The sequence below is a fragment of the Calliphora vicina genome, chromosome 3 (assembly GCF_958450345.1).
Source record: "Calliphora vicina chromosome 3, idCalVici1.1, whole genome shotgun sequence".
Classification (NCBI taxonomy): Eukaryota; Metazoa; Arthropoda; class Insecta; order Diptera; family Calliphoridae; genus Calliphora; species Calliphora vicina.
Genome location: NC_088782.1, coordinates 32,836,461 through 32,859,523, shown reverse-complemented (window position 1 = coordinate 32,859,523; position 23,063 = coordinate 32,836,461). Strand labels below are relative to the sequence as shown.

Genomic DNA, 23,063 nt, shown 5'->3' with positions numbered 1-23,063 from the left:
TTACTTTTGTTTAAATAACTATAATTTTATATTTTTTATTTAGTTAATTGTTACAGGTGCGAAGAAAAAGTATAAATAAATAAATATCGTATAAATAAAGTGACATCATTCCATATAAAAGTTTTGGTGGAAACGTAATATTCATTATAATTATCTCAAAACGAAAACAAAAAATAAATAGACACTGACCATGAACGAGAAAAAAATATTTATATTATCATACAGTAATAAAATAAGTAATTTAAAAACAAAAGAGATTTATGATGTCTAACTAAACAATAGAATAAATACCTTTTGTGGATTCTTTTCCACAGGTGAAATTAAACTCAATTATTTGGGATTTAATTAAACACCATTTCCAAGCAGGCATTTTAAAACTACAATTATATTAAAAATAAATGAGAGTGCTTTATTGGGCTGTGCTGAATCTTATATACCCTTCACCAAAGTATACATTAAGTAAAATATTTAAAACTATTTTTGGTGAACAAATTTAGGAAGTCGCTGTTTTATGCTATATCTCAGTCATTTGTGAGCCGATTTCCTCGATTTTAAATAGCAATCTAAGTTGCACTATATGATATTTATTGATGTATCAATTATGTATTTAAGTTATTAGGGGAATACGGAAATTTGATTTCAACATACAAGACATGGCATTATCCATATCTATAACGATCCAAAATATACATATATCCATGGTAGGCGTTCATATTGTTCAGGTTACGATGATTTTCGTCAAACAACCCGAATGTGAACAAAAGAGCGTAATAGAGCGTAAAAATACACACAATTCATTCAGCTTCTTGATGTTGTTGTGGATATTTTATTTTTTACCCAAAAGAACACACAAATTAAATGCCTCTTTTTGCCTACCAATGCTGTATATACTTTATGGAGTCGCAAATGAAAAATGTGTGCCCTTGTCACACATGGCGAAGGGTATAAAAACTTTGTTTAAATTACTTAAATACACTAGAATTGAAGCAAACTTTTTTTTGCCAAAAAATTATATAGGAAATGGTGTTTAGAAACTCAAAGCTTAAAATTAATACCATTTCTTTGCGCTGCTGTTAGTTGGTTTTTTGTTAGAATTCTTTGCTATAGAATTCTTAGCTTTATGTCAGAAGGCCCTCTTGCATGCGGCACAGTGGACATGCAACTGCTCACGACTGGGTACGGACAATAGGGGATCATGGGAATACGTTGTTATATCAACCTCATCCTCAGCAAAAACCATTTCCAAAATATTTTTAACACGCAACCAATCGAGACGATCAATGCCACAACCCAAGCGTGGTATGGCTAATTTTTTAACACCATGTTGACGCTAGAACAAAAATAAATAAACAAACATTAATCACTTAGCAATTTAATCTTTAGCTATTCTCAAATACCCACCATATGATCTCGGGTAGCGGTGAGAGCATAAAACAAGGCAATATATGTACATCTCTCATGATTACGTTCTTTGGTCACTAGATTGTAGACGTAGCGTTTCTGTTCTTTCAATACCGCCACATTTCCGGTGTGTTTGTATTGTTTCAAAGTTTCATTTGCTGTGCCATATTTGCAATTTAATTGCATGCCAATGCCATTGCACATGGCAAAGTCTGCACTAACCGAATGTACCAGGGCACAGTTTTCCGGGGCTGTAATATTATGACCACGCTGCTCCAATATGCGACATTTGGGATCTACAATCTGGGGATAAAGTTTTCTGGTTATTGATATGTTGTTACAAAAGGGAGGATCAGAGAAAGTGTTAAAAATAATCAGCCCAATTATGAATAAAAAATTTCCCGGGAGTTTGTTCCCATTGAATTTGAATAGGAAAATGGGAAAAGGGAAAAAACTCCCGGGGAATTTTTATTCATAATTGAGCTGAATATGTATTTGATTTCCTCTTACCTTTGTTGGATGATAATTACAAATCATAATTTCTGTATTGTATTCATTGGCAAATACCCGCAAAATGATTTCTCTGATACGTGACCATTTTAAATCATCACTGCCACAGCAAATTCGGGGCATGGCAACCTTGTGGGCATTGTGATTGTGCTGTAATATAAATAGAAATAATATTTTGTAGTTTTACTAACTATATAAATTAATAATAATAATGATGGCGAATATTCAGAACATATTTATGTAAAATTATATATTATTGCATACTGTAGAGGAATAGTTGGTAGCTTGCTAGAAATTTGAGGCGAATAACCGCATTTGTATTTGAAACAGCTTTCGTTTTGAAAAAAGTCGATATTGAATCTTTATTCGAAAAATTCTCTTCTTATATGCAGTAGTATTAGGGGATAAAGGATTAATTGAAAGCGAGAAAGCAAAATATATTTAAAAATGCGGGAGTTACAATAGATGGTGTATCTTTTGAACGCGGCTTTGTTATTGAATATTATAGTGCCAACAAAGCGTCATATGCAGGAAGTTTTGCTTTACTTATTTAATTAAAAAAAATACCGCTGAAGCACACCGATTGCTCACCAAAGCTTATGGTGAATGAGTTCCATCGGTTTCAACGTGCCAGACATGGTTTGTTCGGACAAATATCACACAGACCAGCCAGAAAAGCTTGAAGGCCAAAAATTGGAGACATTACTCCAGCTCAGTGATGTTAACTTGTTTTTTAAAATTGTTTTTTCGAGTATTAATTGAGTTATTAAAATTCTGTATGCTACAATTATTATTTTAAAGCAACTACTGAATCTCATATATTTTAAATTTTTAAAACCAATTTTAAAATTTTGCATTATTGGTGACTTTATTATTTATGATATAGGGTCTTTCTTCTCAAAATATTCAATGTGTATGTATAACAATGATAAGATAGAGGATTTTTCATTTTAATAGAATTAAATTATTTTGATTTCATTTATGCCATCTGTCAGTTTTTAACATGATTTATTTAGCATAACGGCTAATAATACAACATAAAATAAAAAACACTTTAAAAGTAGGCACTTTTTTAAGCAAACTCCAACTTTAACCATTAATTTTTATGCCATGGAAATTATATTTTCCAAAAACAAAAGGGTAATATATTTCCATGGTAATTCATTTTTTTAAATGATTGAAAAATGTAATTTCAACATTCAAAAATTAGTAAGAAAACATAAATTGCAAGAAGAAATTATTCCAAAAAAATATTTGAAAATTAATTATTTGAAAAGATAGAGGCTTTTGCATTCGGAAAAAATTAATTGTTTAACATAAAGAAATAACTAAAATGCAAATAAAACAGCAAAAAACAATAGCGGTATTCAGAATCTTGTGTAAATGGTCTAGCATCATTGCAAATGCAAAATTATACGGTAATCCAATAACAAAATACACACAAAAACCTATACGATTTTGCATTTGCAATGACGCAAGACCATTTCCACAAGATTATGAATACCGCTAATATGTTTGTAAGAAATTCACACCATAGATGATGGCTGTTTTACTGAACATTTTACCATCAAAAAGTAATTTTCGTGAATATCAAAGATAGAGGGTTTGTAAAACAGCAGAATGCCATTTTTATCAACATCTTTTATTTACCTTATAAGCATAAATTCCTTATCAATTTTATTAAATTCATTCAAAAATTCTGGGAAATGTAAAACTAAAGGTATTACAGAAATATTGGTATCGAACAATTGGGGATTTATTACGTCAATGTTTTTATACCCTACACCACCATAGTGGGGAGGGTATTATGCGTTTGTGCAGATGTTTGTAACGCCCAAAAATATTAGTCTAACACCCACCTTAAAGTATACCGATCGACTTAAGGTGAGTCGATTAAACGATGTCCGTCCGTCCGTCTGGTTGGCTGGCTGGCTGTCCATGTAAACCTTGTGCGCAGAGTACAGGTCGCAATTTTGAAGATATTTCGATCAAATTTGGTACATATTGTTTTTTCGGCCCAGGGACCAAGCATATTGGAACTGGCTGAAATCGGTTCATTATTTCACCTAGCCCCCATACAAATGTCCTTCTGAAATTGGACTTTATCGGTCATAAATATTTAATTTATAAATGTATCTCCACAAATTGCGCTCCAAATAAGTTTTATATATACAAAATTCATGTCACCAAATTTTGTTACGATCGGTCCATAATTAGTCATAGCTCCCATATAGACCCGCTTCCGAAAATCACTTTAACGTGCATTAATCGCTTAAAAATGTTGGTATACTCACAAAATTCAACATAGTAAACTTTCATATAGACATAAATTACACGACCTAATTTCATGGTGATCGGTCCATAATTGGTCATAGCCCCCATATAAGGCCCACTTCCGAAAATCACTCAAAATTATAAATTATTGAAATTTTAAAAGAAAAATGTTTTTGCTCTTTTACTTAGTGTAGGGTATTATATGGTCGGGCTTGACCGACCATACTTTCTTACTTGCATTTGATTTGATTAAAACAAATTTTTGCAATCAGTTTTTAATACTAATTTGTATGTTGAAATATCCATACTTAAAAGACTTGCGATTACTTTACCGCCTAGATATATTTTGTCTAACGGTAGTTGGTTATCATCATCCTCAAAATTGTATGATTATTTTAATGAGAAACATGTATATCATATGTAGACACATTATGGAAATATAACTTTAGGGATATAATTCTTAAAAATTTTAACTTTTCAAAATTACCGTACAAATGTAAAAATTACCTGCCTACCGTACGGAGGACTAAATTACCGTACAATACGGTAATTACCGTACGGTTAACATCACTGATCCAGCTTAAAAAATTATTGGGCAATTCTAAAAGTTTGCGAGCAGTAGGATTCTTTCAAAAGCAGGGAAAGTGGATAGCATACGAATGAAGTTCAGAGACCTTGAAAGACGATTTTGTATGTGCGAAAGGTGTTTGAGCGCTATAAATAAAAATCATTTCATTTCGATGAAAAATTAATTGATAACCCGAAGTGTAAAAGTTCGTATGGCCCAACCGACACCAAAGCCAAATATTCATGGCGCTAAAGGAATGCACTGTATTTGGTGGGTCCAAAAGGGCTCTATCTATTATGAGCTGTCGAAATCTGACCAGGCCATCATATGTGGCCAGGCATGAAACCGTAATATTCCCGTTAAAAACTATTTAGAAAGAAGTGGTTGGGAAGTTTTACCTCACCCGCATTATAGTCCGGATCGTGCCCCGTCCGACTACTATTTGTTTCGGTCGATGCAGAACGCTCTCTCTGGGAATAGAGTATTCAATATTGGCTTGATTCGTTCTTGTCCTCAAAAGATGAGCAGTTCTTTTGGCTCGGAATCCATATGTTGCCAGAAAGATGGGAAAAGGTCATAACTAACAATGACCAATACTTTGAATGAATTTATATTGCACATTAGTTAAAAAATAAAGGCTAAAAATTTTAAAAAATTCAACATTTTTAAGTCATACACCCAATAAGATTCAACTCTCTTACAAAACACTTGGTTTTTTAAGGGAAATTTTCGATAAGTCGTCGGAACTTATATCATGTTCACATTTTCAGAATTAATTTCTCTTCTATATGTTTTTTTTTCGTCCTTTAATAGTCCATCAATGTTAACAATTCCATCATTAATAAGTCCGTCTGTTCGTCAGTATGTTGAAATCAACTTTCTGTAGCCCCCAAATGATTCATATATCAATCTATCGGAAATTCTCCCGTCTCGATTTATATTTAAAATCGAGACAATTGACCCAATGATTGCTGAGATATAAGAAAAAACCAGGAGGACTCGATTTTTGACCTATTTTTATACCCTTTATATAAGTTTTGTCATTCCGTTTGTAATTTCTACATTTTTCATTTCCGACCCTATAAAGTATATATATTCTGGATCCTTATAGATAGCGGAGTCGATTAAGCCATGTCCGTCTGTCAGTCTGTTGAAACCAATCTTCAATAATTCTGTCAGACATGCTTTCGAGAAGTTTGCTATTTAAAATCAGCAAAATCGGTCCACAAATGGCTGAGATATGAGGGAAAAACCAGGACAACCTCGATTTTTACCTATATCTGGATTACTAAGTCATTAATATTGACAATATGGATATCTAATGATAGATATTTCAAAGACCTTTGCAACGACGTATATAAGACCGTAGTAAGTTGGACCTACAATGGGTCAAAATCGGAAAAAATATTTTTTAATCCGAATTTTTTTTCACCAAAAAATAAATTATAAAACAAAATTTTTTTTTAAATTTAAAAAAATTTTAAAAAAACAATTCCCAAAATTTTTTAAACAAAAAAATTAAAAAAATGCAAAAAAAAAATAAATAAATTTTGTTCACCTAAAAATATTTAAAAATATTTTGAAGTATAATTTGGTGAAGGGTATATAAGATTCGGCAGAGCCCAATATAGCTCTCTGGACAAAAAAATAATACGCGTTCATCATCGGGGGCTCATCCATTCGTTGTCGATTGGTCAGTGGATCGCACAATACACTACAGAGGAAAATCTTTCATTAGCCAGGAGTTTATTCGTCCGTATGTTGAATAAGCTTCCTAATTGGGCTGAATATGTCGAATTATTTCCTCCCTTCGGCACAGCCGAATATACTACCTCTCTTACTTGTTTATCTATATTTAGATTACTAAGTTATTAATATAGACAATATGGATATCCAAAAATAGACATTTTAAAGACCGTTGCAACGGCGTATATAAGACCAAGTAAGTCGGACCTTCAATATGTCAAAATAGGGAAACAAATTTTTTTTTCACCAAAAGAAATTTTTTTGTTCTAAATTTTTTTTAAGAAATAAATTAAAAATTTTTCGTTTTAAAATATTTTAAAGAAATAAATATATTTTTTTGTTTACCTAAAAATTTTTAAAATTTTTATTTCAAAGTATAATTTGGTGAAGGGTATATAAGATTCGGCAAAGCCGAATATAGCTCTTTTACTTAGCTTTCGTTTATTGTCAACTTACATCTCAAATGTAATGTGAACGGCTTTGATTAACTAAATCAACATTTTGCTTGAAAAACACAAGTCTGAACATAGCATTACCTGTTTTAAATTTATTAAAAACTTTCTAAACAGTAGGATTTTATAAGTCGGTTGTTCGAACTTTTTGTTTCAAAAATTAATTTAATTTTCATTTTAACATTAAAATAGGCTAAAACATTTAAAAATTTCTAAATGTTGACTTTTCAAAAATCGAAAAAGTCGAAAGTTCGAAAATTCGAATACTGCTCAAACAGCATTCCGGAGGCTACGTGAAATAATGAACCGATATTGCCCATTTTCAATACCAAACAATTCGTATCAATAAAGAGTATTTTGTGGAAAATTTCAGTCAGGGCTTTTCGTTTGGGCCCTAAATTTCGATATGTTACAAACGGAATGACAAAATCAATATACCCCCATCTTTTCTGATGGTGCGTATAACAATATATGCAATGGGACTCGAAATTCTTAAGTCTACTAGAAGAACTTGTAGAAGAACTGCCAAATATAGTGTTGATCGATCCATAATTATTCACAGTGTCTATTTAAGGTCAATTTGCACAATCACTTTAAAGTTTAAATCTGGTGTAGAGTATCCTAAAATCGAAATTGCTCGACTACACTCTCTTGTTATAATTTAATTTTGTTCAATTTTCCAACGGAATTACAATAAACAAGATTCTAATCTAAAACTACTTGTTCGATTATTAAATTCAAATGAGGTCGGTTCAATGAATTCATTATGACGAAATTTTACAAGCAAACTAAACAAATTAATAAGTAGCAATAATAACTGCTCAACAGCATTTATATTCCAAACATTCATCAACAAATCGCGCTTTTTTTTCCAGAGCACGTAAAAAATGTTTAATTTTTACAAGTCAATTGCATTATTATTAATTTACTTTGTTTTTATTTTACACAAAATAAAACCGATAAATAATCTAACTCTTTCATGTTAGCGACTTTATTTTTAGTAACTACTTAAAGATGAGAATTTTTTTTATTAAACAAATAAATTCTCAATTAGTTTAAGTTTTTTTCAAGGCCTCTTAGCGGAATTAATTTGCATAAATTATGTAAATAACTTGAGATTTTCATAAAATCTAAGCTTATTACTTATTTCTTATTGTTTATCTAGACTGGTGGAATTAATTTATTTTACTTTACTTACCATATGATGTCTCATACATATTAAAGCCGACTCTACATTCTCATACGAGCTCTTGTGATACATGGTGTCTTTGGTAACCAAAGAATAAATGAAGCGAGCATTGTCTTCCAATACCGCTACTTCGCCGCTACAAATATACTGACGGCTTAATTCATCATGCTGGCCAAATATAACGCCAAACTTCCAGGCCAATTTACCCTTTTCTGCATAGAAATCAGCATTACAGCTGTAGGCCAATGAATACGTTTGCGGTACGTGAAATACGTCTGCTTTCACTTCGTTCAATCTGAAAGCCGTCATTATTTTTGCATTTCACACGTTTCGTAACAATTGTAAAAGAAATGAAACGTCAGAATACCAATTTAGTAAATTGGCAATAAAAATACGAAAAAACACACAAACTTGAAATAAATTTAATCACAAATGTTTTTGTACTGTGGTTTGTTAATTATGGGTGTCTTTTTTCTTTTATATTTTTTAACTTCTTATTGGTTTTTTTTTTATTTTTTTGTATTGTTAAAATTTTAGTTAATCAGCTTTTTGAGTAATAAAAATGAGGGCTTGATTTTCAATATATATTTTTTAATTTGCCGGTTCTTTGGTGATTCGGTGATTTTGTTGTATTTTCCAGTTGTAAAACCTTGGTTGTTTGTATTCTGCAAAGAAAATTAAAAAATATAATTGAAATACTCGTTATGATGGCACAAAATTTATTGTTGTTAAAAATAAAACGTTTATAAATGATTTGTAGTTGCTGTTCTATTTTAAAGCTGCAAACAAAATGTATGATTTTTTTAAGTTTTGTTTGAAAAAAGTATGTCATACAGTTCGCTGGTTATTAAAACACTTAAGCCTCTTTAAACGGGTTAGACTGGGTATGTTTGGAATATAAATGACATCAACTCAAAAGTATTTAATTTTTTTATTTAATCGATTGTTAAAGAAAATTTAGCTTCCTTCCTAGTTGAAAAGTTTGAGTCCCTTTTTAACCGATAGTTATCAACACTTTATCATGATTTTATTGGAATGAGTATTCAGTTAGAAACGTACAATAATGTAATATTGAATTCCTCTAAAGAAAGGTTTTCTTAAGGTTTCTAAATACTCTATTTTGGATGAGATATAATTGAAGTCGATTAAGCAATGTCAATGTAATTAAATTTTGCTAAAGTAATAAATTAAACAACAGTTTTCTTTCCTGAGGAATATTGAAATCATCTTGATTCTATCTATCGGTTGAAGCTAGTGTCTTTGAGACTGAGATACTAGAGATAAGAATTTTTAGCCCGTGTAATGAATACTAGATAAGGACGTTTATTCTGGAGCTAAAAATCAGATTAGTTTACCTATTAATGCCTTAGAAATATGCACATGATCATTTGATAACTTCGGAATCAGTAGATACACACACCCTCAAATGTGAGTAAACACCTTGGAATTTTTTGATTTTTTTATCATGAAAATCATTATAGTCCGACTTAAATCTTTTTTTTTTCACAACAGAATCTATTATTCAACTCAATCTCCAACAAACCGAAACATTAAAATTTTAATCGATGAATAAATTTTAGGATTTTCATTATCTTAAAAAAATCAAATATTTGTTGGTGTATACTCATCTTTGAGGCTCACTGTATATTTCAAAATATAATTGTGATTGAATAGCTGATGAATATGGATCTCGAAAGAAGTTCTAAAATTTATCCATAGGGTTATTGAATGATCGACATAAGCAATTATTTTGTATAGTTTTATATTATTGGGTATATGACTTAAAAATGCGGGATTTACATTAGGTTTGCGTATCTTTTGAACGCGGTTTTTGTTTTTAATAACTTATATGTAATTTTTTTTTGTTTGGACCAGCACTTATGCAATGCATTGTGTTCGAACTAGGAAAATAGGTTATGGGAAGGAGGAGAGAGGGAGTAATGTTTGTGGATATTTGCTTTAAATTTTTCTACATTGAAAGGGACAGGAAATACTTCGACAGGATGCTTATTCCACATACGGACGGTACGGCTAATGAACGATTTGTCACTGTAGTGTATTGTGCGATCCACTGACCAATAGACAACGATTGATGAACGCGTATTATTTTTTTTTGTCCAGCAAAAATCACACTGAATTCTCTTAGAAAAACAAGTATGAAAGCTATATTTGGCTGTGCCGAATCTTATATACCCTTCACCAAATTATACTTCAAAATAAAAATTTTAAATATTTTTAGGTAAACAAAATTTTTTTTTTTCAAAATTCGTTTATTTTCATTTTTTGGAAAAAAAAATTTTCAAATTGTTTTTTAAAAATTTTTGGTTTTTAATTTTAAAAAAGTTTTTTTTTTAATTTTAAAAAAGTTTTTTTTTTCAATTTTAAAAAAGTTTTTTTTAAATTTAAAAATTTTTGGTGAAAAAAAATTCTGGTTAAAAAATATTTTTTCCAATTTTGACCCATGGTAGGTCCAACTTACTATGGTCTTATATACGTCACTCCAAAGGTCTTTGAAATATCAATCATTAGATATCCATATTGTCTATATTAATGACATAGGTCAAAAATCGAGGTCGTCCTTCTCGATTTTAAATAGCAACCGAGCCGGAAGAATTCCAGAGATATTGATGTATGAATCGTGAATGTAAGTTATTTGGGGACAGACAGACATGGACATGGCTTAATCGACTCCGCTATCTATAAGGATCCAGAATATATATACTTTATAGGGTCGGAAAATTATATTGTGGAAATTACAAACGGAATGACAAACTTATATATACCCTTCTCACGATGGAGAAGGGTATAATAAGGAATAGAGTAGGAGAAAGAACTGAGCCGTGCTTTTAAGAAGAGGTGACAAAAATCGCCCAGGCCAGCCAAAAAAAAATTTAAGACCAAGAATTGGAATTATTACTCCATAAAGATTCCTGTCAATATCAACAAGAGCTTGCAAAATCATTGGGAGCTACTCATTCAGCAATTTGCTAAATTCATTCAAAATCAGGGAAATTGGGTAGAACACGAATTGAAGCTGAGAGACCTTAAGAAACGATTTTGTATGTCTAAAATGCTGCTTCAAAGAAAAGCATTTAAAAGAAAATCAGTTTTGCACCGAATCATTAGTTGCGATGCAAAATGGATCCATTCAAAATCGACACCAAAGCCATGGCGCTAAGGTAATGCTCTGTATTTGGTGGGTGTATTTGGAGCTGCTGAAATCTGGTGAGACCATCACAGGGGACCTGCACCGAAAACAACTGATCCGTTTGAAGTGGGCATTGACCGAAAAACGTCCAGACATGAAACTGTAATATTCCATTATGACAACACTCGGACACATGTTGGTGCTGTGGATCGGTACTTTATTGATTCTATCCTACTTTTGATTGATACTTCTACGTATCACTTAAAGTCGCTCAAACAATATGCAAATAAATGTTTCACTATTAAATTCTTTAAGGATCTGTCCATAATTTACCCTTTTAAAGTCCTTAAATGTGACTGGCTAAAGTGAACATACATACTGATTTTCTGATAAGGTTACGGGATAGATCGGAGTGAACCAAAGGTTGGATCATCCAAACGGATTACGTGAAATCATCGGGTAGAGCTAAATATGAGACTACTCCTTATACTACTGGATCAGCCGAGCAAAATGTTCATTAACAAGCAGATATTCGTAAATAAGGGAGCCATTAATTCATTAGAAAATGTGTAGATCACATCGTAAGTTGTCTACGAATACGATAAGTCGATGACATTTCTCGATCACCCGCATCAGGCTATCTGGATATATGTAGGTACGTATACTGAAGGTAATCGTCTAAGAATGACGAACTTGGCAGTTATGGTAGTTACATATAATTTCCAATAAAATATGGGAGAAAGGAACAACATGCAATGAAAACAGAAACCATAGAGAAACAACAAGAGCGGAAACTAGAAAAAAAACTCAAACCTAAATTTTACTCAAAATAATCACACATACGAGTGTTGTTTTTGTTTTCACATTATTTATTTACTAATACAATCTCACCAATTAGATTTTTGACAACTGAGTTAGGTCTTTGACAGCAGAGCTTCCGCTCTATGTATATTTCTCTATGACAGAAAAGTTTAGTCGTATATGAGAGAGAACGCATCCGAACCATTTACGGAACTTTAATAGCGCTATTTACTGACCATTAGCTTCATTTACTTTCGTATAAGGACATTTACATAAGCTATAACAACGAGGAGGAACAGGAGATAATAGACTTTGGTGACTTAAATTGATACTCGTCACTGAACGATCATTTTATAAGATGCCTCTTCATTATTTGATAGAGAACCTTGAATTTTGACGTATGGTGTAATTTTGCTTACGTTATCACAACGAGATCTAATTTAGAAACCAAGATAGCTTTGTTTCGTGCGGCTTACGAATCCATTTAATCTTAACACAACAGTTTGTTAAACTAATTTATGATTGTTTTGTAATACATACAGTTGGGGTACTATTTGGTCATATTGTCATAATGTCCTAATATATTATGATAGTTTAATCAAATTTTTCTTGTGTTTCAAACAAAAAAGTTCTAAACTAATAAGTTTGTTTTGTCATAAAATAATACTTTTTTTTTGTTTAAAACACAATAACAACTATTATAATATATTATGACACTATGACTAATAGCAGACTGTGTGAATGCCCTAAATGTATTGAAAAATAACATATTATTTCCGTCGTCAACAAAGTGGTTAGTGTATTTCAATTGACTTGGTGCAGTATCAACTACTGTCTTAATTGAATGTTGTATTTGTACATACAATCATATAAATTCAATGGAAAATAAAAAACAAAACACCAAACACAATATGCCAAGACAATCTGTAGATTTTAAAAAACACAATTTTTTGTTTTAATTCGGTAGCAAAATATTTTTATGTTGTTTTACTTCTCTCAAAAGACCCCATCTACACAAAAGAAAACCACTTAATGTAGCCAATAAATATATAATTATTTATCACACTACATAGCGACTTTAAAAATGTTATAGTGACACACATGATGCAACACGAATATGTGTGAAAAACTACAATTTATTACAAAAATATATAATTTTAATTAAACGTTTTTTGTTGCATTAAGGAATGTTTATTAGAGCTTAAATAGCAGCCTACAACTATTATTATTATTAAAGCTTAATTTAGATATGTGCACTAATATTGTTGTCATTGTTGTTGTTGTTGTTTATAATATATTTTTAATTAAAATCTATTAATTATTGCAACAACTAGTAATCAGTTGAATGTTTAAAACAAAGAACACGATACTGGCAACCGCAATGATATAGAAAACAAATCTAAATTGTAGTTTTTATTAAAATTAACTAAGAGTATCTATATTGAGATTGAGAATATGAGTAGAATAAGGCAAATTAAAATGTATTTTAATTTAAATCATTCAAGGGTAAACAAAGTCAATTGTAATCATTTGATATACAGATTTAAATATTGAATATTTTCGTAACACAACCTCCACACAGTGCGATGACATGACATTTGATTTTGATTTATGGTTTTGGGGGGGCCCTTTTTTTGGGTGCACACACACGAGAGAACCTCTTATTTGTGTTGGGATGCCGCATCGCAAATACATATGAAATGCATTTCAAATAATAGAAGGTTTTAGTTTTTCTTAATTATTTTAATGGGTGTTAAATGAATAGAAAAATCTAAACTACTGGCTCGTATAGAGGTAGATATTTCCAAATGTTATTTGAGAGGATGTCAAACTGTAACTTAAAAGGAGCTACTGTGAACTAAAGTTGGTCACCTTGGTTTGAAGATCATGTTCACCAATTAAAAGTTCAGATCACTTGGATCCTCTTAAGAGAACGGTTACTTAAAGAGAAGGAAGGAAAATGTATGAAAAAACATAAAAGAATATGGTTAAAAAACCTTTATATCTTTTCGTCATACGCCGTTATAACCTCTCCCTAATTATCGAAACCGATCGTTGATATATCATTTAGATCATTGAAAGGGCAGGGACATTGTAAATGTTCCCAACGGACTGAAATTTCTGTACAAGTTCAGACGTGTTATACAAACCTGAATATCTCAATCATATATTCGATTGTACCTGACCCATTTTGCCTCCAGTTTTATAGGCATTATCTCGTCGTAAAGAAATAAAGAACGACCAACAATTCTTTAAAATGTGAGGCAAAGCAAGATCTACAAATGCTTAAAAATTTGAGGCTTAGAAAGATTCACTATTGCTTTAAATTTTGAGGCGCAGAAAGATCCACGATTGCTTTATAATTCAAGGCACAGAAATATCCACAATTACTTTGAGATTTGAAGTAAAGAAAGATAAAAGTTGAGACACAGAAATATCCATGATTGCTTCAAAATTTTAAGTAAAGAAAGAATTACGGTTGCTTTAAAATGTGAAGCAAAGAATGATCAACGATTGCTTTAGTACTTGAGGCACAGAAAAATCCGCAATTGCTTTAAAATTTTAACGAAAGAAAAATACGTGATTGCTCTAAAATCTAAGGCAAAGAAAGATCCACGATCATTTTAAAATTTGAAGTAAAGAAAGATCCACGATCGTTTTAAAATTTGAAGTAATGAAAGATCCACGATCGTTTTAAAATTTGAAGTAATGAAAGATACGTGATTGCTCTAAGATCTAAGGCAAATGAGATCGACGATCGCTTTAAAATTTTGAGTAATAAAAGATCGCTTTAAAATTTGAAGTAATGAAATATCAACATGATTGCTCTAAAGTCTAAGGCAAATCAAGACCCACGATCGCTTTCAAATTTGAAGTAATGAAAAATCCACGATCGCTTTCAAATTTGAAGTAATGAAATTTCAACATGATTACTCTAAAATCTAAGGTAAATCAAGACCCACGATCGCTTTCAAATTTGAAGTAATGAAAGATTCACGATCGCTTTAAAATTTGAAGTGAAGAAAGATCAAGAATTGCTTTAAAATTTTAAGTATTGAAAGATCCACGATCGCTTTAAAATTTGAAGTAAAGAAAGATCGATGATTGCTTTTAAATTTTAAGAAATAAAAGTTCCACGATTGCTTTAAAATTTGAAGTAATAAAAGCTCCACGATCGCTTTCAAATTTGAAGTAATGAAATTTCAACATGATTGCTCTAAAATCTAAGGTAAAAAGATCCACGATCGCTTTAAAATTTGAAGTAATAAAATAAAATTTGAAGCATTAAAACTTTAAGAAATAAAAGATCCACGATCGCTTTAAAATTTTAAGTAAAGAAAGTTCCACGATTGCTTTAAAATTTGAAAAAAAATTAAGATCCACGATCGCTTTAAAGAAGTAAATAAAGATGAACAATTGCCTTAAAATTTGAAGTAATGAAAGATACTGACCTAAAGAAAGATACACGATTAGAAATTTGAGCTAAAGAATTATTAACGATTGCTTTAAAATTTAAGGCAATGAAAAATCCAGATAGAAAAAAACTTATAAAAATACATACTTAAAACCAGAAAATACACATTTCCTGTTGCCAAAGTAACATTAAAAAGCCGGCTAAATTTGCATACAAAACAAATTTAATATCTCAATAATTTATAAGTCTGGTTTTAAGTACTTACTTACGGTTATATAATATTTGTCAAAATAAATTTATTTCAATAATAATAAAAAAAAAATAAACCAATATTTGAGGTTGGTCAAGTTTTATATCACCACAACTTTTTTATTTATAAACAGTCATTTTATAAAATACTTCTCCGCAAGTTGTATTAATATAAATACAAGTATTAATTAAGTTTTTGTACGCTTTTAAATGTCAAAACCCCTAAGCGAAGCACATGACAGTTTTAAACATCAGATCACATCACTGCTTTGCTGACTGACCAATTCGGTAAAACAAGTTCATAATAAAATGACTAAAATCAACTATAATTTTATATATTTTTATTAAACAAAAAAAAGCACGCAAACAACTCTTATCGATTCATTCAGTCACTCAAATCAATACAAAGTAAAAAATTACTAAATTCTAAATAAATGTATTATTACTATTATTTATTTATATAATTATGAATTTTATATGGGAGTTTGAACAAAATACAAACAAATGCGAAAAATTCTAACAAAAGTTAGCGCCCACTATAAAACAAAAGCAACAATATTCGTATTTATTATTAAAATCTAAAAACGTACGAAAAAGTAGAAAATATTTTTTTTTAATTTATGCAATTTTTAAAATGTTTTATTAACATGATTTATCTCAAGCAATTACACAAACGACAAAAAACTACAAGTCGATTTAAGTAACATTTTTTTTTACTATTTAATTTTACGGGTAATAAACAAATATGTCAGAATTGATAAAAAATACATTTATTTTTACAAATTTTGTTGCTTTATTATTTAAAAAGCCGCTTAATCAGTGATGTACAACTTTATTATTATTATTTAACACAGATTGTAAAGAGATGATAATTTTATATAAGTAATGAAATTGTTAAACATAGACTAAACCCAGAAATAAATCTGACTTGGAAGCATCAGTAATAATTTCGTTCAAAAGAGACCTTTAAAGGTCTTTCAGCTTCATTTCGTATCATTTTTGAATCCTGCTGCTTGCAAACATTTTCAAATTGCTGCTTGAGTAGCTCCCAATGATTTTGCAAGCTTTTGATGAGTTTAACAACAATGCCTCCAATTCTCGATCCTCATTTTTTTTGGCTGGCACAGCCGAATATATATACCCTCACCAAATTATACTTTAAAATACAAATTTTAAATATTTTTATGTAAACAAAATTTATAATTGTAGGTCCGACTTACTATTGTCATTCCGTTTGTAATTTCTACATTTTTCATTTGCGACCAGGCAAAGTACATACATATATAGGTTAGGGTGGCGCTTAATTGACGAAAGTTGGATTTTGGCCATTCTCACACTCCAGTTTGGTGAACATTAGTAAAAAAATAATCCTGAAACAATTTTAGGTAAATCGGTTCGGGTTAAACGTGGCGCAACCCTCTGAAGTTTTGAGATGCACTTACAAGAGGAAAAAATGCATTTTTTTCAGTTTTTGTAAAAATTTTGCCATTAAAAAATTACTTTTGCAATTTAATTTAACAGAATAGAAATGTGTACGTAATTGTAGTTCTAATGAGACATAAAAAACAGAAATTGGTCAGAAAATGTTTAAGTTATTAAAAATTCGCCAGGCCATTACCGTGTCTAAGGCAACTAGAAGAAAAAATGTAGGAACAAAATTAACATATTTTGATAAATATTAAAATAAAAGACCATTTTTACTTAAAATATATCCATATTTACTTGTATATGAGTTTTTATCTTCATATGATACAGCTAACCTATTCGCAGGTATAACCAAAAAAAAAAATTTTTTTAAGGGCAGTTTCAAAACTCCAATTTCAAATTTTTAAAAATTTTGTTTAACAAATTTCAGAATTTTTTTTATCATCACCTGGGGATTTATTGGCAACATAATAGGGAATAAAAATGTGAAAAAAGTATGTCAATATCTCCTATAGATTTCCGTACCTGCGATTTAAATTCTGCGATTTTCGAGAAAAACCAATTTTTTGGCCATATTTTGCCGAAGCCTTACTGTTATGAATTTTAAGTAAAATCAATTCAGAATATTATAGTTCAGGTCAATTTAAATATAGTCTGAATGTTTTACTGAAATCGTAAAACGATAAGCCTTAAATCTTGAGGGTCAAAGGTCAAATTTTTCAATATTTGGAATTTTTCATAGCGAAATATTATATATTTTTGGGTAGATTTTGATGAAACTTAAGAAAAATATAAAATGAAGTCTAGTATTTACAGTAACTGCACAAAAATGGAAATTAACGCTTGAGAGCACTTGGGGTCAAAATGACTGTGTTTTTCGTGATTTTAAAAGTTCAGGTTCATTTGAACCTCAAGTGCTATTAAGGGTTAATTTACATTTTTGTGCTGTTATTGTAAATACTAGACTTCATTTTATAGTTTTCATCATAGTTTCATCAAAATCGGCCCAAAAATATATAACATTTCGCTATTTTTCCATTAGAAATTCCAAATATTGAAAAATTTGACCTTCACGATTTATCGTTATAGATAGCGAAGTCGATGTAGCCATGTCTGGCTCTGATTCATACATCAATATATCCGCTATAGATCCGGTTAGGTTTCTATTTAAAATCGAGAAAATGGGCCCACAAATGGCTGAGATATAAGGAAAAAAACAGGACAACCTCTATTTTTGGCCTATTTTTGATCAATATCTGGATATCTAATGATAGATATTTTAAATTCCATTGCAACGATGTATATTACAGTAAGTTGGACCTACAATGGGTCAAAATATTTTTTTTTTCATCAACAAATTTTTCCAAAAAAATTTTTTTTAAAAAGTTTAAAAAAAAAAATGGAAAAAAAATTAATAAACAAAAATTTTAATTTTGTTTAAATAAAAATATTTTTAAGTATAATTTGGTGAAGGGTATATAAGGGTATTCAGGGTATTCAATCGATTAACCGTTAATCGGTTAACCGATTAATTTTAGACGGTTAACTGTTCGAATAATTTGAAATTGCCGATTTTCAAATAACAAATAAACCGATTAATTTGTGTCGATTAACCGATTAACCAAAATTCCTTTTTTTTGCACTTTATATTTTTTTTGTATTTATTTTTCTATTTCAATTCAAATACAAATTTCAAATTAAAATTAGATATTTTTTGAACATCCAATAAACATGATTATTGAGTTGTATAACAACTGACATATTTAATTTACATGTATTTGAAACTTTGTTTATATTTACATGTATAGACGAAACTTTTTTTGAAATGAGTCTTTTATCTTAAATAAACGAAGCTGTTAAATTAATCAATATCTAAAACAATCCAAAAAGGAATATTCTTTATCAAGCTTTTGAGAGTTTTTTTCCAAGAAAAGTTTTATTAAATCTAAAGAAAAAAATCGTTTAAATTATATTCTTTTTATAAAATTATTTCAGAAGATCTCACTAAAACCCTAAAAAAACTCACACATCGCTAATTTGCTGCAACAACGTCATAATTCAAAAAAAGTCGTTTCGAGAAAAACGTCTTTGAATATTTTATGACATTTTACTATTTCTTAAATAAATTTTCAACAAATCATGCGATTTCAGAAATATAAATAGTATTTAACCCAAATTTTTACTTATCAAATATACGAGAAAACATGAATTTTAATTTTGATGTTTACAACAAAAAAAACACTCTCACACAAAAAATAATTAACTTCTTTGAAAACTGATAAAACTATATGAAAGATTATATAACAGCGCATATTTTGTATTACTCAGTTCAAAAAACACGGATTTTGAGTTATGACGTTGTTGCAGAAAATGAAGGATATGTATACAAAAATGATCTCAAATACCTTATTTGCTGTTTTTAATGTTTTTGTACACAAAATTTGTTGTTCTATTTTCAATTTAAAATTAAAATAGAAATTATTCGGTTAATCGAATAATTTTAAATTAACCGATTATTAACCGAATAAATCTAAACCTCGATTAATTATTTGCTCGATTAACCGATTAATGCAGAAACCCGATTAATTGAATACCCTAATGAATATTTTATAATGAAATTTCACAGTTATGTAGATTTTTCTATTTAAAATTGAAAAATAAAAACAAATTTTGAAATTTGTTATCAAGTATCCCGCAATTCCCAAAAAAATCTTGAAAAATCCCAAAAATGTTATTTTTTCGTTTTTTGGCTATAATATCCATACCAGGGGCGGGGTTATCGGAACCCTTTACAAAATAATTAAGAACTTATTGGGCCATCTAAAATAGGTTACTATATTTTGATATCGAGTATGCGATTTGAGAATTTTTGCCTTAAAGTTGAATTTTACATAAAAAATAGGCATTTTTTGAATGGACCTGATCCCGTCCCGGTATCAAAAATTATAAATGTTTTTTTCATTTAAAATATTTGGCGTAAAGTTAGCTTTTCAAAAAGTACAAATTCATTATACATCCTCTTAGAAATTTTTTAGATAACTTAAAAAGCATAAAAGTACTTTTTTCCCAAAAAAAATGCAAAAAATCGCCTTTTTTAATTTTTTTAAATTCAAATGCGTGTAACTTTGGACTCAGCCATGATTTTTAAACACTTCTTTCTTTATTTGATATATAGATCTATTGTTAATCCTATACAAGAAAAATGGATAAAATCGGGGAATATTTGGAACCGCGGTCACCAAAAAACTGGAGTAGGGTGGGTAAAAATGTTGAAAATTAAATTTTCAAATGCGAATATCTCCTAAGCTATAAGAGATAATTGATAGCTACGACGAGGTTTTATGTAGTGCTCGACGAGGAGATTCTATATGTGTAATTTTTTAAATCGGAACACAAACGAATAAATAGGATCATTTTAAAAATTGAACATACCCAAGGTGTCCTACTTTGGGTACCCCTGGTCCCGCTCCTGGTGGGCTCATGAGGTCCAAATTCAAAACTTAAACTCGACACTTCCTCTTTGCGCATGTGAAATTTCATTCAAATCGGCGTAAGGGTTTAGAAGTTACAGATATATTTCCCTCTTTTTTTATTCTCATACCACTGTGCGACGTATATAAGACCATAAGTTGGACCTACAATGGGTCAAAATCGGTAAAAATATTTTTTTACCCAAAAAAATGTATTTATCAAAAAACTTTTTTCACTAATAAATTAAAAACATTAAAAAAAAATTGAAAATGAAATTTTTAAAAAAAAAATTTCGTAAATTTTTTTTAAAAAAATTAAAAAAAAATTGAGATTTTTTTTAATTTTCTTTACTTAAAAATATTTAAAATTTTTATTTTAAATTGTAATTTGGTGAAGGGTGTATAAGATTCGACATAGCCGAATATAGCTCTCTTACTTGTTCTTATTCAAGTGGCCCGAAAAAAAATAATTCTGTACAGATCGTGATTTCGTTATAACTAAATGAGAAAATAACTAATTTTTCAAAACCTGAAAAAGTTATTTGGTCGTTGGCATTTCATAACGTCAGGGCCGAGGTGGTAAATATTGCCGATATCTAATCATTCTAATTTAAGGCAGATTATATTTTTTACCACGAAAGGGTGGAGTTAATGGCTAAACTGAAATTGTTGGTGAAGTCTTATTTATTTGGCGTGCCTTAGGTTTTAACTACCTTAGAAATAGATCATCATTTTCGTTTTAGTATTCAAACCATATTGGTTTGATGCAACTTTAAAAGTAAATAAAGACCAAAAAAAAAATATTGTATGAATGAATCATTTGTATTTAGACATTATGACGCTAAAGATTTAAACACTTAATATTTTTTTAGTTTTTGTTGTAGAGTTTATTCAATTTCAAGTAGTATGACTAAATTACTGAATGGCATCATGCCCGGCCGATACAATAACAACAAAACAACACCAAACAGCTATTCAAAAAAACTACAATACAACAAAAAAACATATAAAAAAATACAACTTAATCTACAATAAGAAAGCAATAAAAATGGAAAAAAAGACAAGATAAATACAAAAATAAATAAATAATAGTACAAATTGTTTGTAATTTTCTTATTTGTTTATAACAATAATAACAACAACTAATGTTTACGAATAACAGTAGTTAGCAAGATATTGAGAAATTTCACATAAATTAATTCTAACAGCTGTTTTTTATTATTGTTATTATTTATTTTTTGCTAACCAAAGGGAACAAGAGTGTTACTCCATACATTTCTCCTCACAAGAAACAAGTTTCCCTTCTCAGTCCCCTAAACTATTAAAACCTAGAGGCAGTAATCAACGTTCATTCATACATTCTTTCATAAACAATTAAAAAACAAACAAAAAATAAACTTTGGTGAAGGTCTTTGTTTCATTTCTGTGAATTTTTCCCCCTTTCATGGAAATTAAAAAAAAATGTTGATGTAAAATAAAAGTTTTGAGTTTGCTGCAAAAAATGGTTATAAAATTCTTTATTCAAAAAAGTTTCATCAATACTTACGCAAGTTATTGGAATTTCTGTGTATTTCTATATCTGGATTGCAATGACACAATGGCAATGACCAAAAACCAAAACAGCAAAAAACGAAAAAATTTCACCAATAAACAAGATTCCTTAAAATGACCAAAATACATACAAGTATTTACGTTTTTTTATTTTAATATTGTAAAAAATTCTCGATCTTTCTATACACTCTTTAGTTTTAAGATTTTTTTATTCGGTTTTATCTTCTTTTTAAACACACATTTTTAATTTTCTCCAATTTTGGTAATTTGTTAATAATTTAAACCACTTTTTATTTGTTTTAATAAATATTTTGATTTTTTTTTTTGTTTATTTATTTGCGAATTTAGTTTTTAACGAACAGCGCTCTGTAAACCGCACACATCTATTAGTTACAAGATACTCTGTGTGACTGACTAACTATAAGTTGCTAAAAGCCAGCCAGATACTTTAGAATCTAAAAGTTTGTTCTAAAACTGCAAATAACGGTGTGACGAACTGACGAACTGAGAGATTTGTTTATTAACTTTGGCCGCACTTTGTTTCAATTCTCCTAAACCAATTCGATTCTTGTCCCATATTCATTGCGGCTTGTTGGGTGGTGAAATTAAATGAAAGTTTCGATTTTGCTTTAGGGAAGATGTCACCTACTGAAGAATGTGGTGGCTAATGAAACACTCGATAAGCTTAAGCCAATACACACACCATTTTTTAGTGTTAATAAGCTTTTGTTGTTAAAAGTTTATTTTGAAATTTAGCTTTTAACGGTTGTGGTTTTAGAAAAGTTGAATTTTAAGTTTAAATATGATCGTTGTGTGATCGTTTTCAAGTTTGAACAATGGTTTAGAAATCAAATTAATAAATTC

The 23,063-nt window shown here is 29.7% G+C and overlaps 1 protein-coding gene across 1 annotated transcript; it reads right to left on the bottom strand.

Moving 5' to 3' along the window:
- Nucleotides 1-22,689, bottom strand: Targ2 (Terminal ADP-ribose protein glycohydrolase 2). The gene is made up of 5 exons (XM_065505132.1): nt 22,195-22,689; nt 8,150-8,805; nt 1,912-2,061; nt 1,402-1,704; nt 1-1,330 (listed from the first exon to the last, which is right to left on the bottom strand). Exons 2-5 carry the CDS (start codon nt 8,447-8,449, stop codon nt 1,124-1,126), a joined length of 960 nt encoding a protein of 319 aa, XP_065361204.1. The 5' UTR covers nt 8,450-8,805; nt 22,195-22,689; the 3' UTR covers nt 1-1,123.
- Between the last annotated feature and the right edge of the window lie 374 nt (nt 22,690-23,063).

Excerpts from the sequence above, each read along its gene's own strand:
- Targ2 (XM_065505132.1), bottom strand. The coding sequence starts at position 8,449 with ATGACGGCTTTCAGATTGAACGAAGTGAAAGCAGACGTATTTCACGTA. Across the intron at positions 2,062-8,149 it reads TATGTATGAGACATCATATG|CACAATCACAATGCCCACAA; the intron begins GTAAGTAAAGTA and ends TTTATATTACAG. Across the intron at positions 1,331-1,401 it reads CCGCTACCCGAGATCATATG|CGTCAACATGGTGTTAAAAA; the intron begins GTGGGTATTTGA and ends TTTTTGTTCTAG.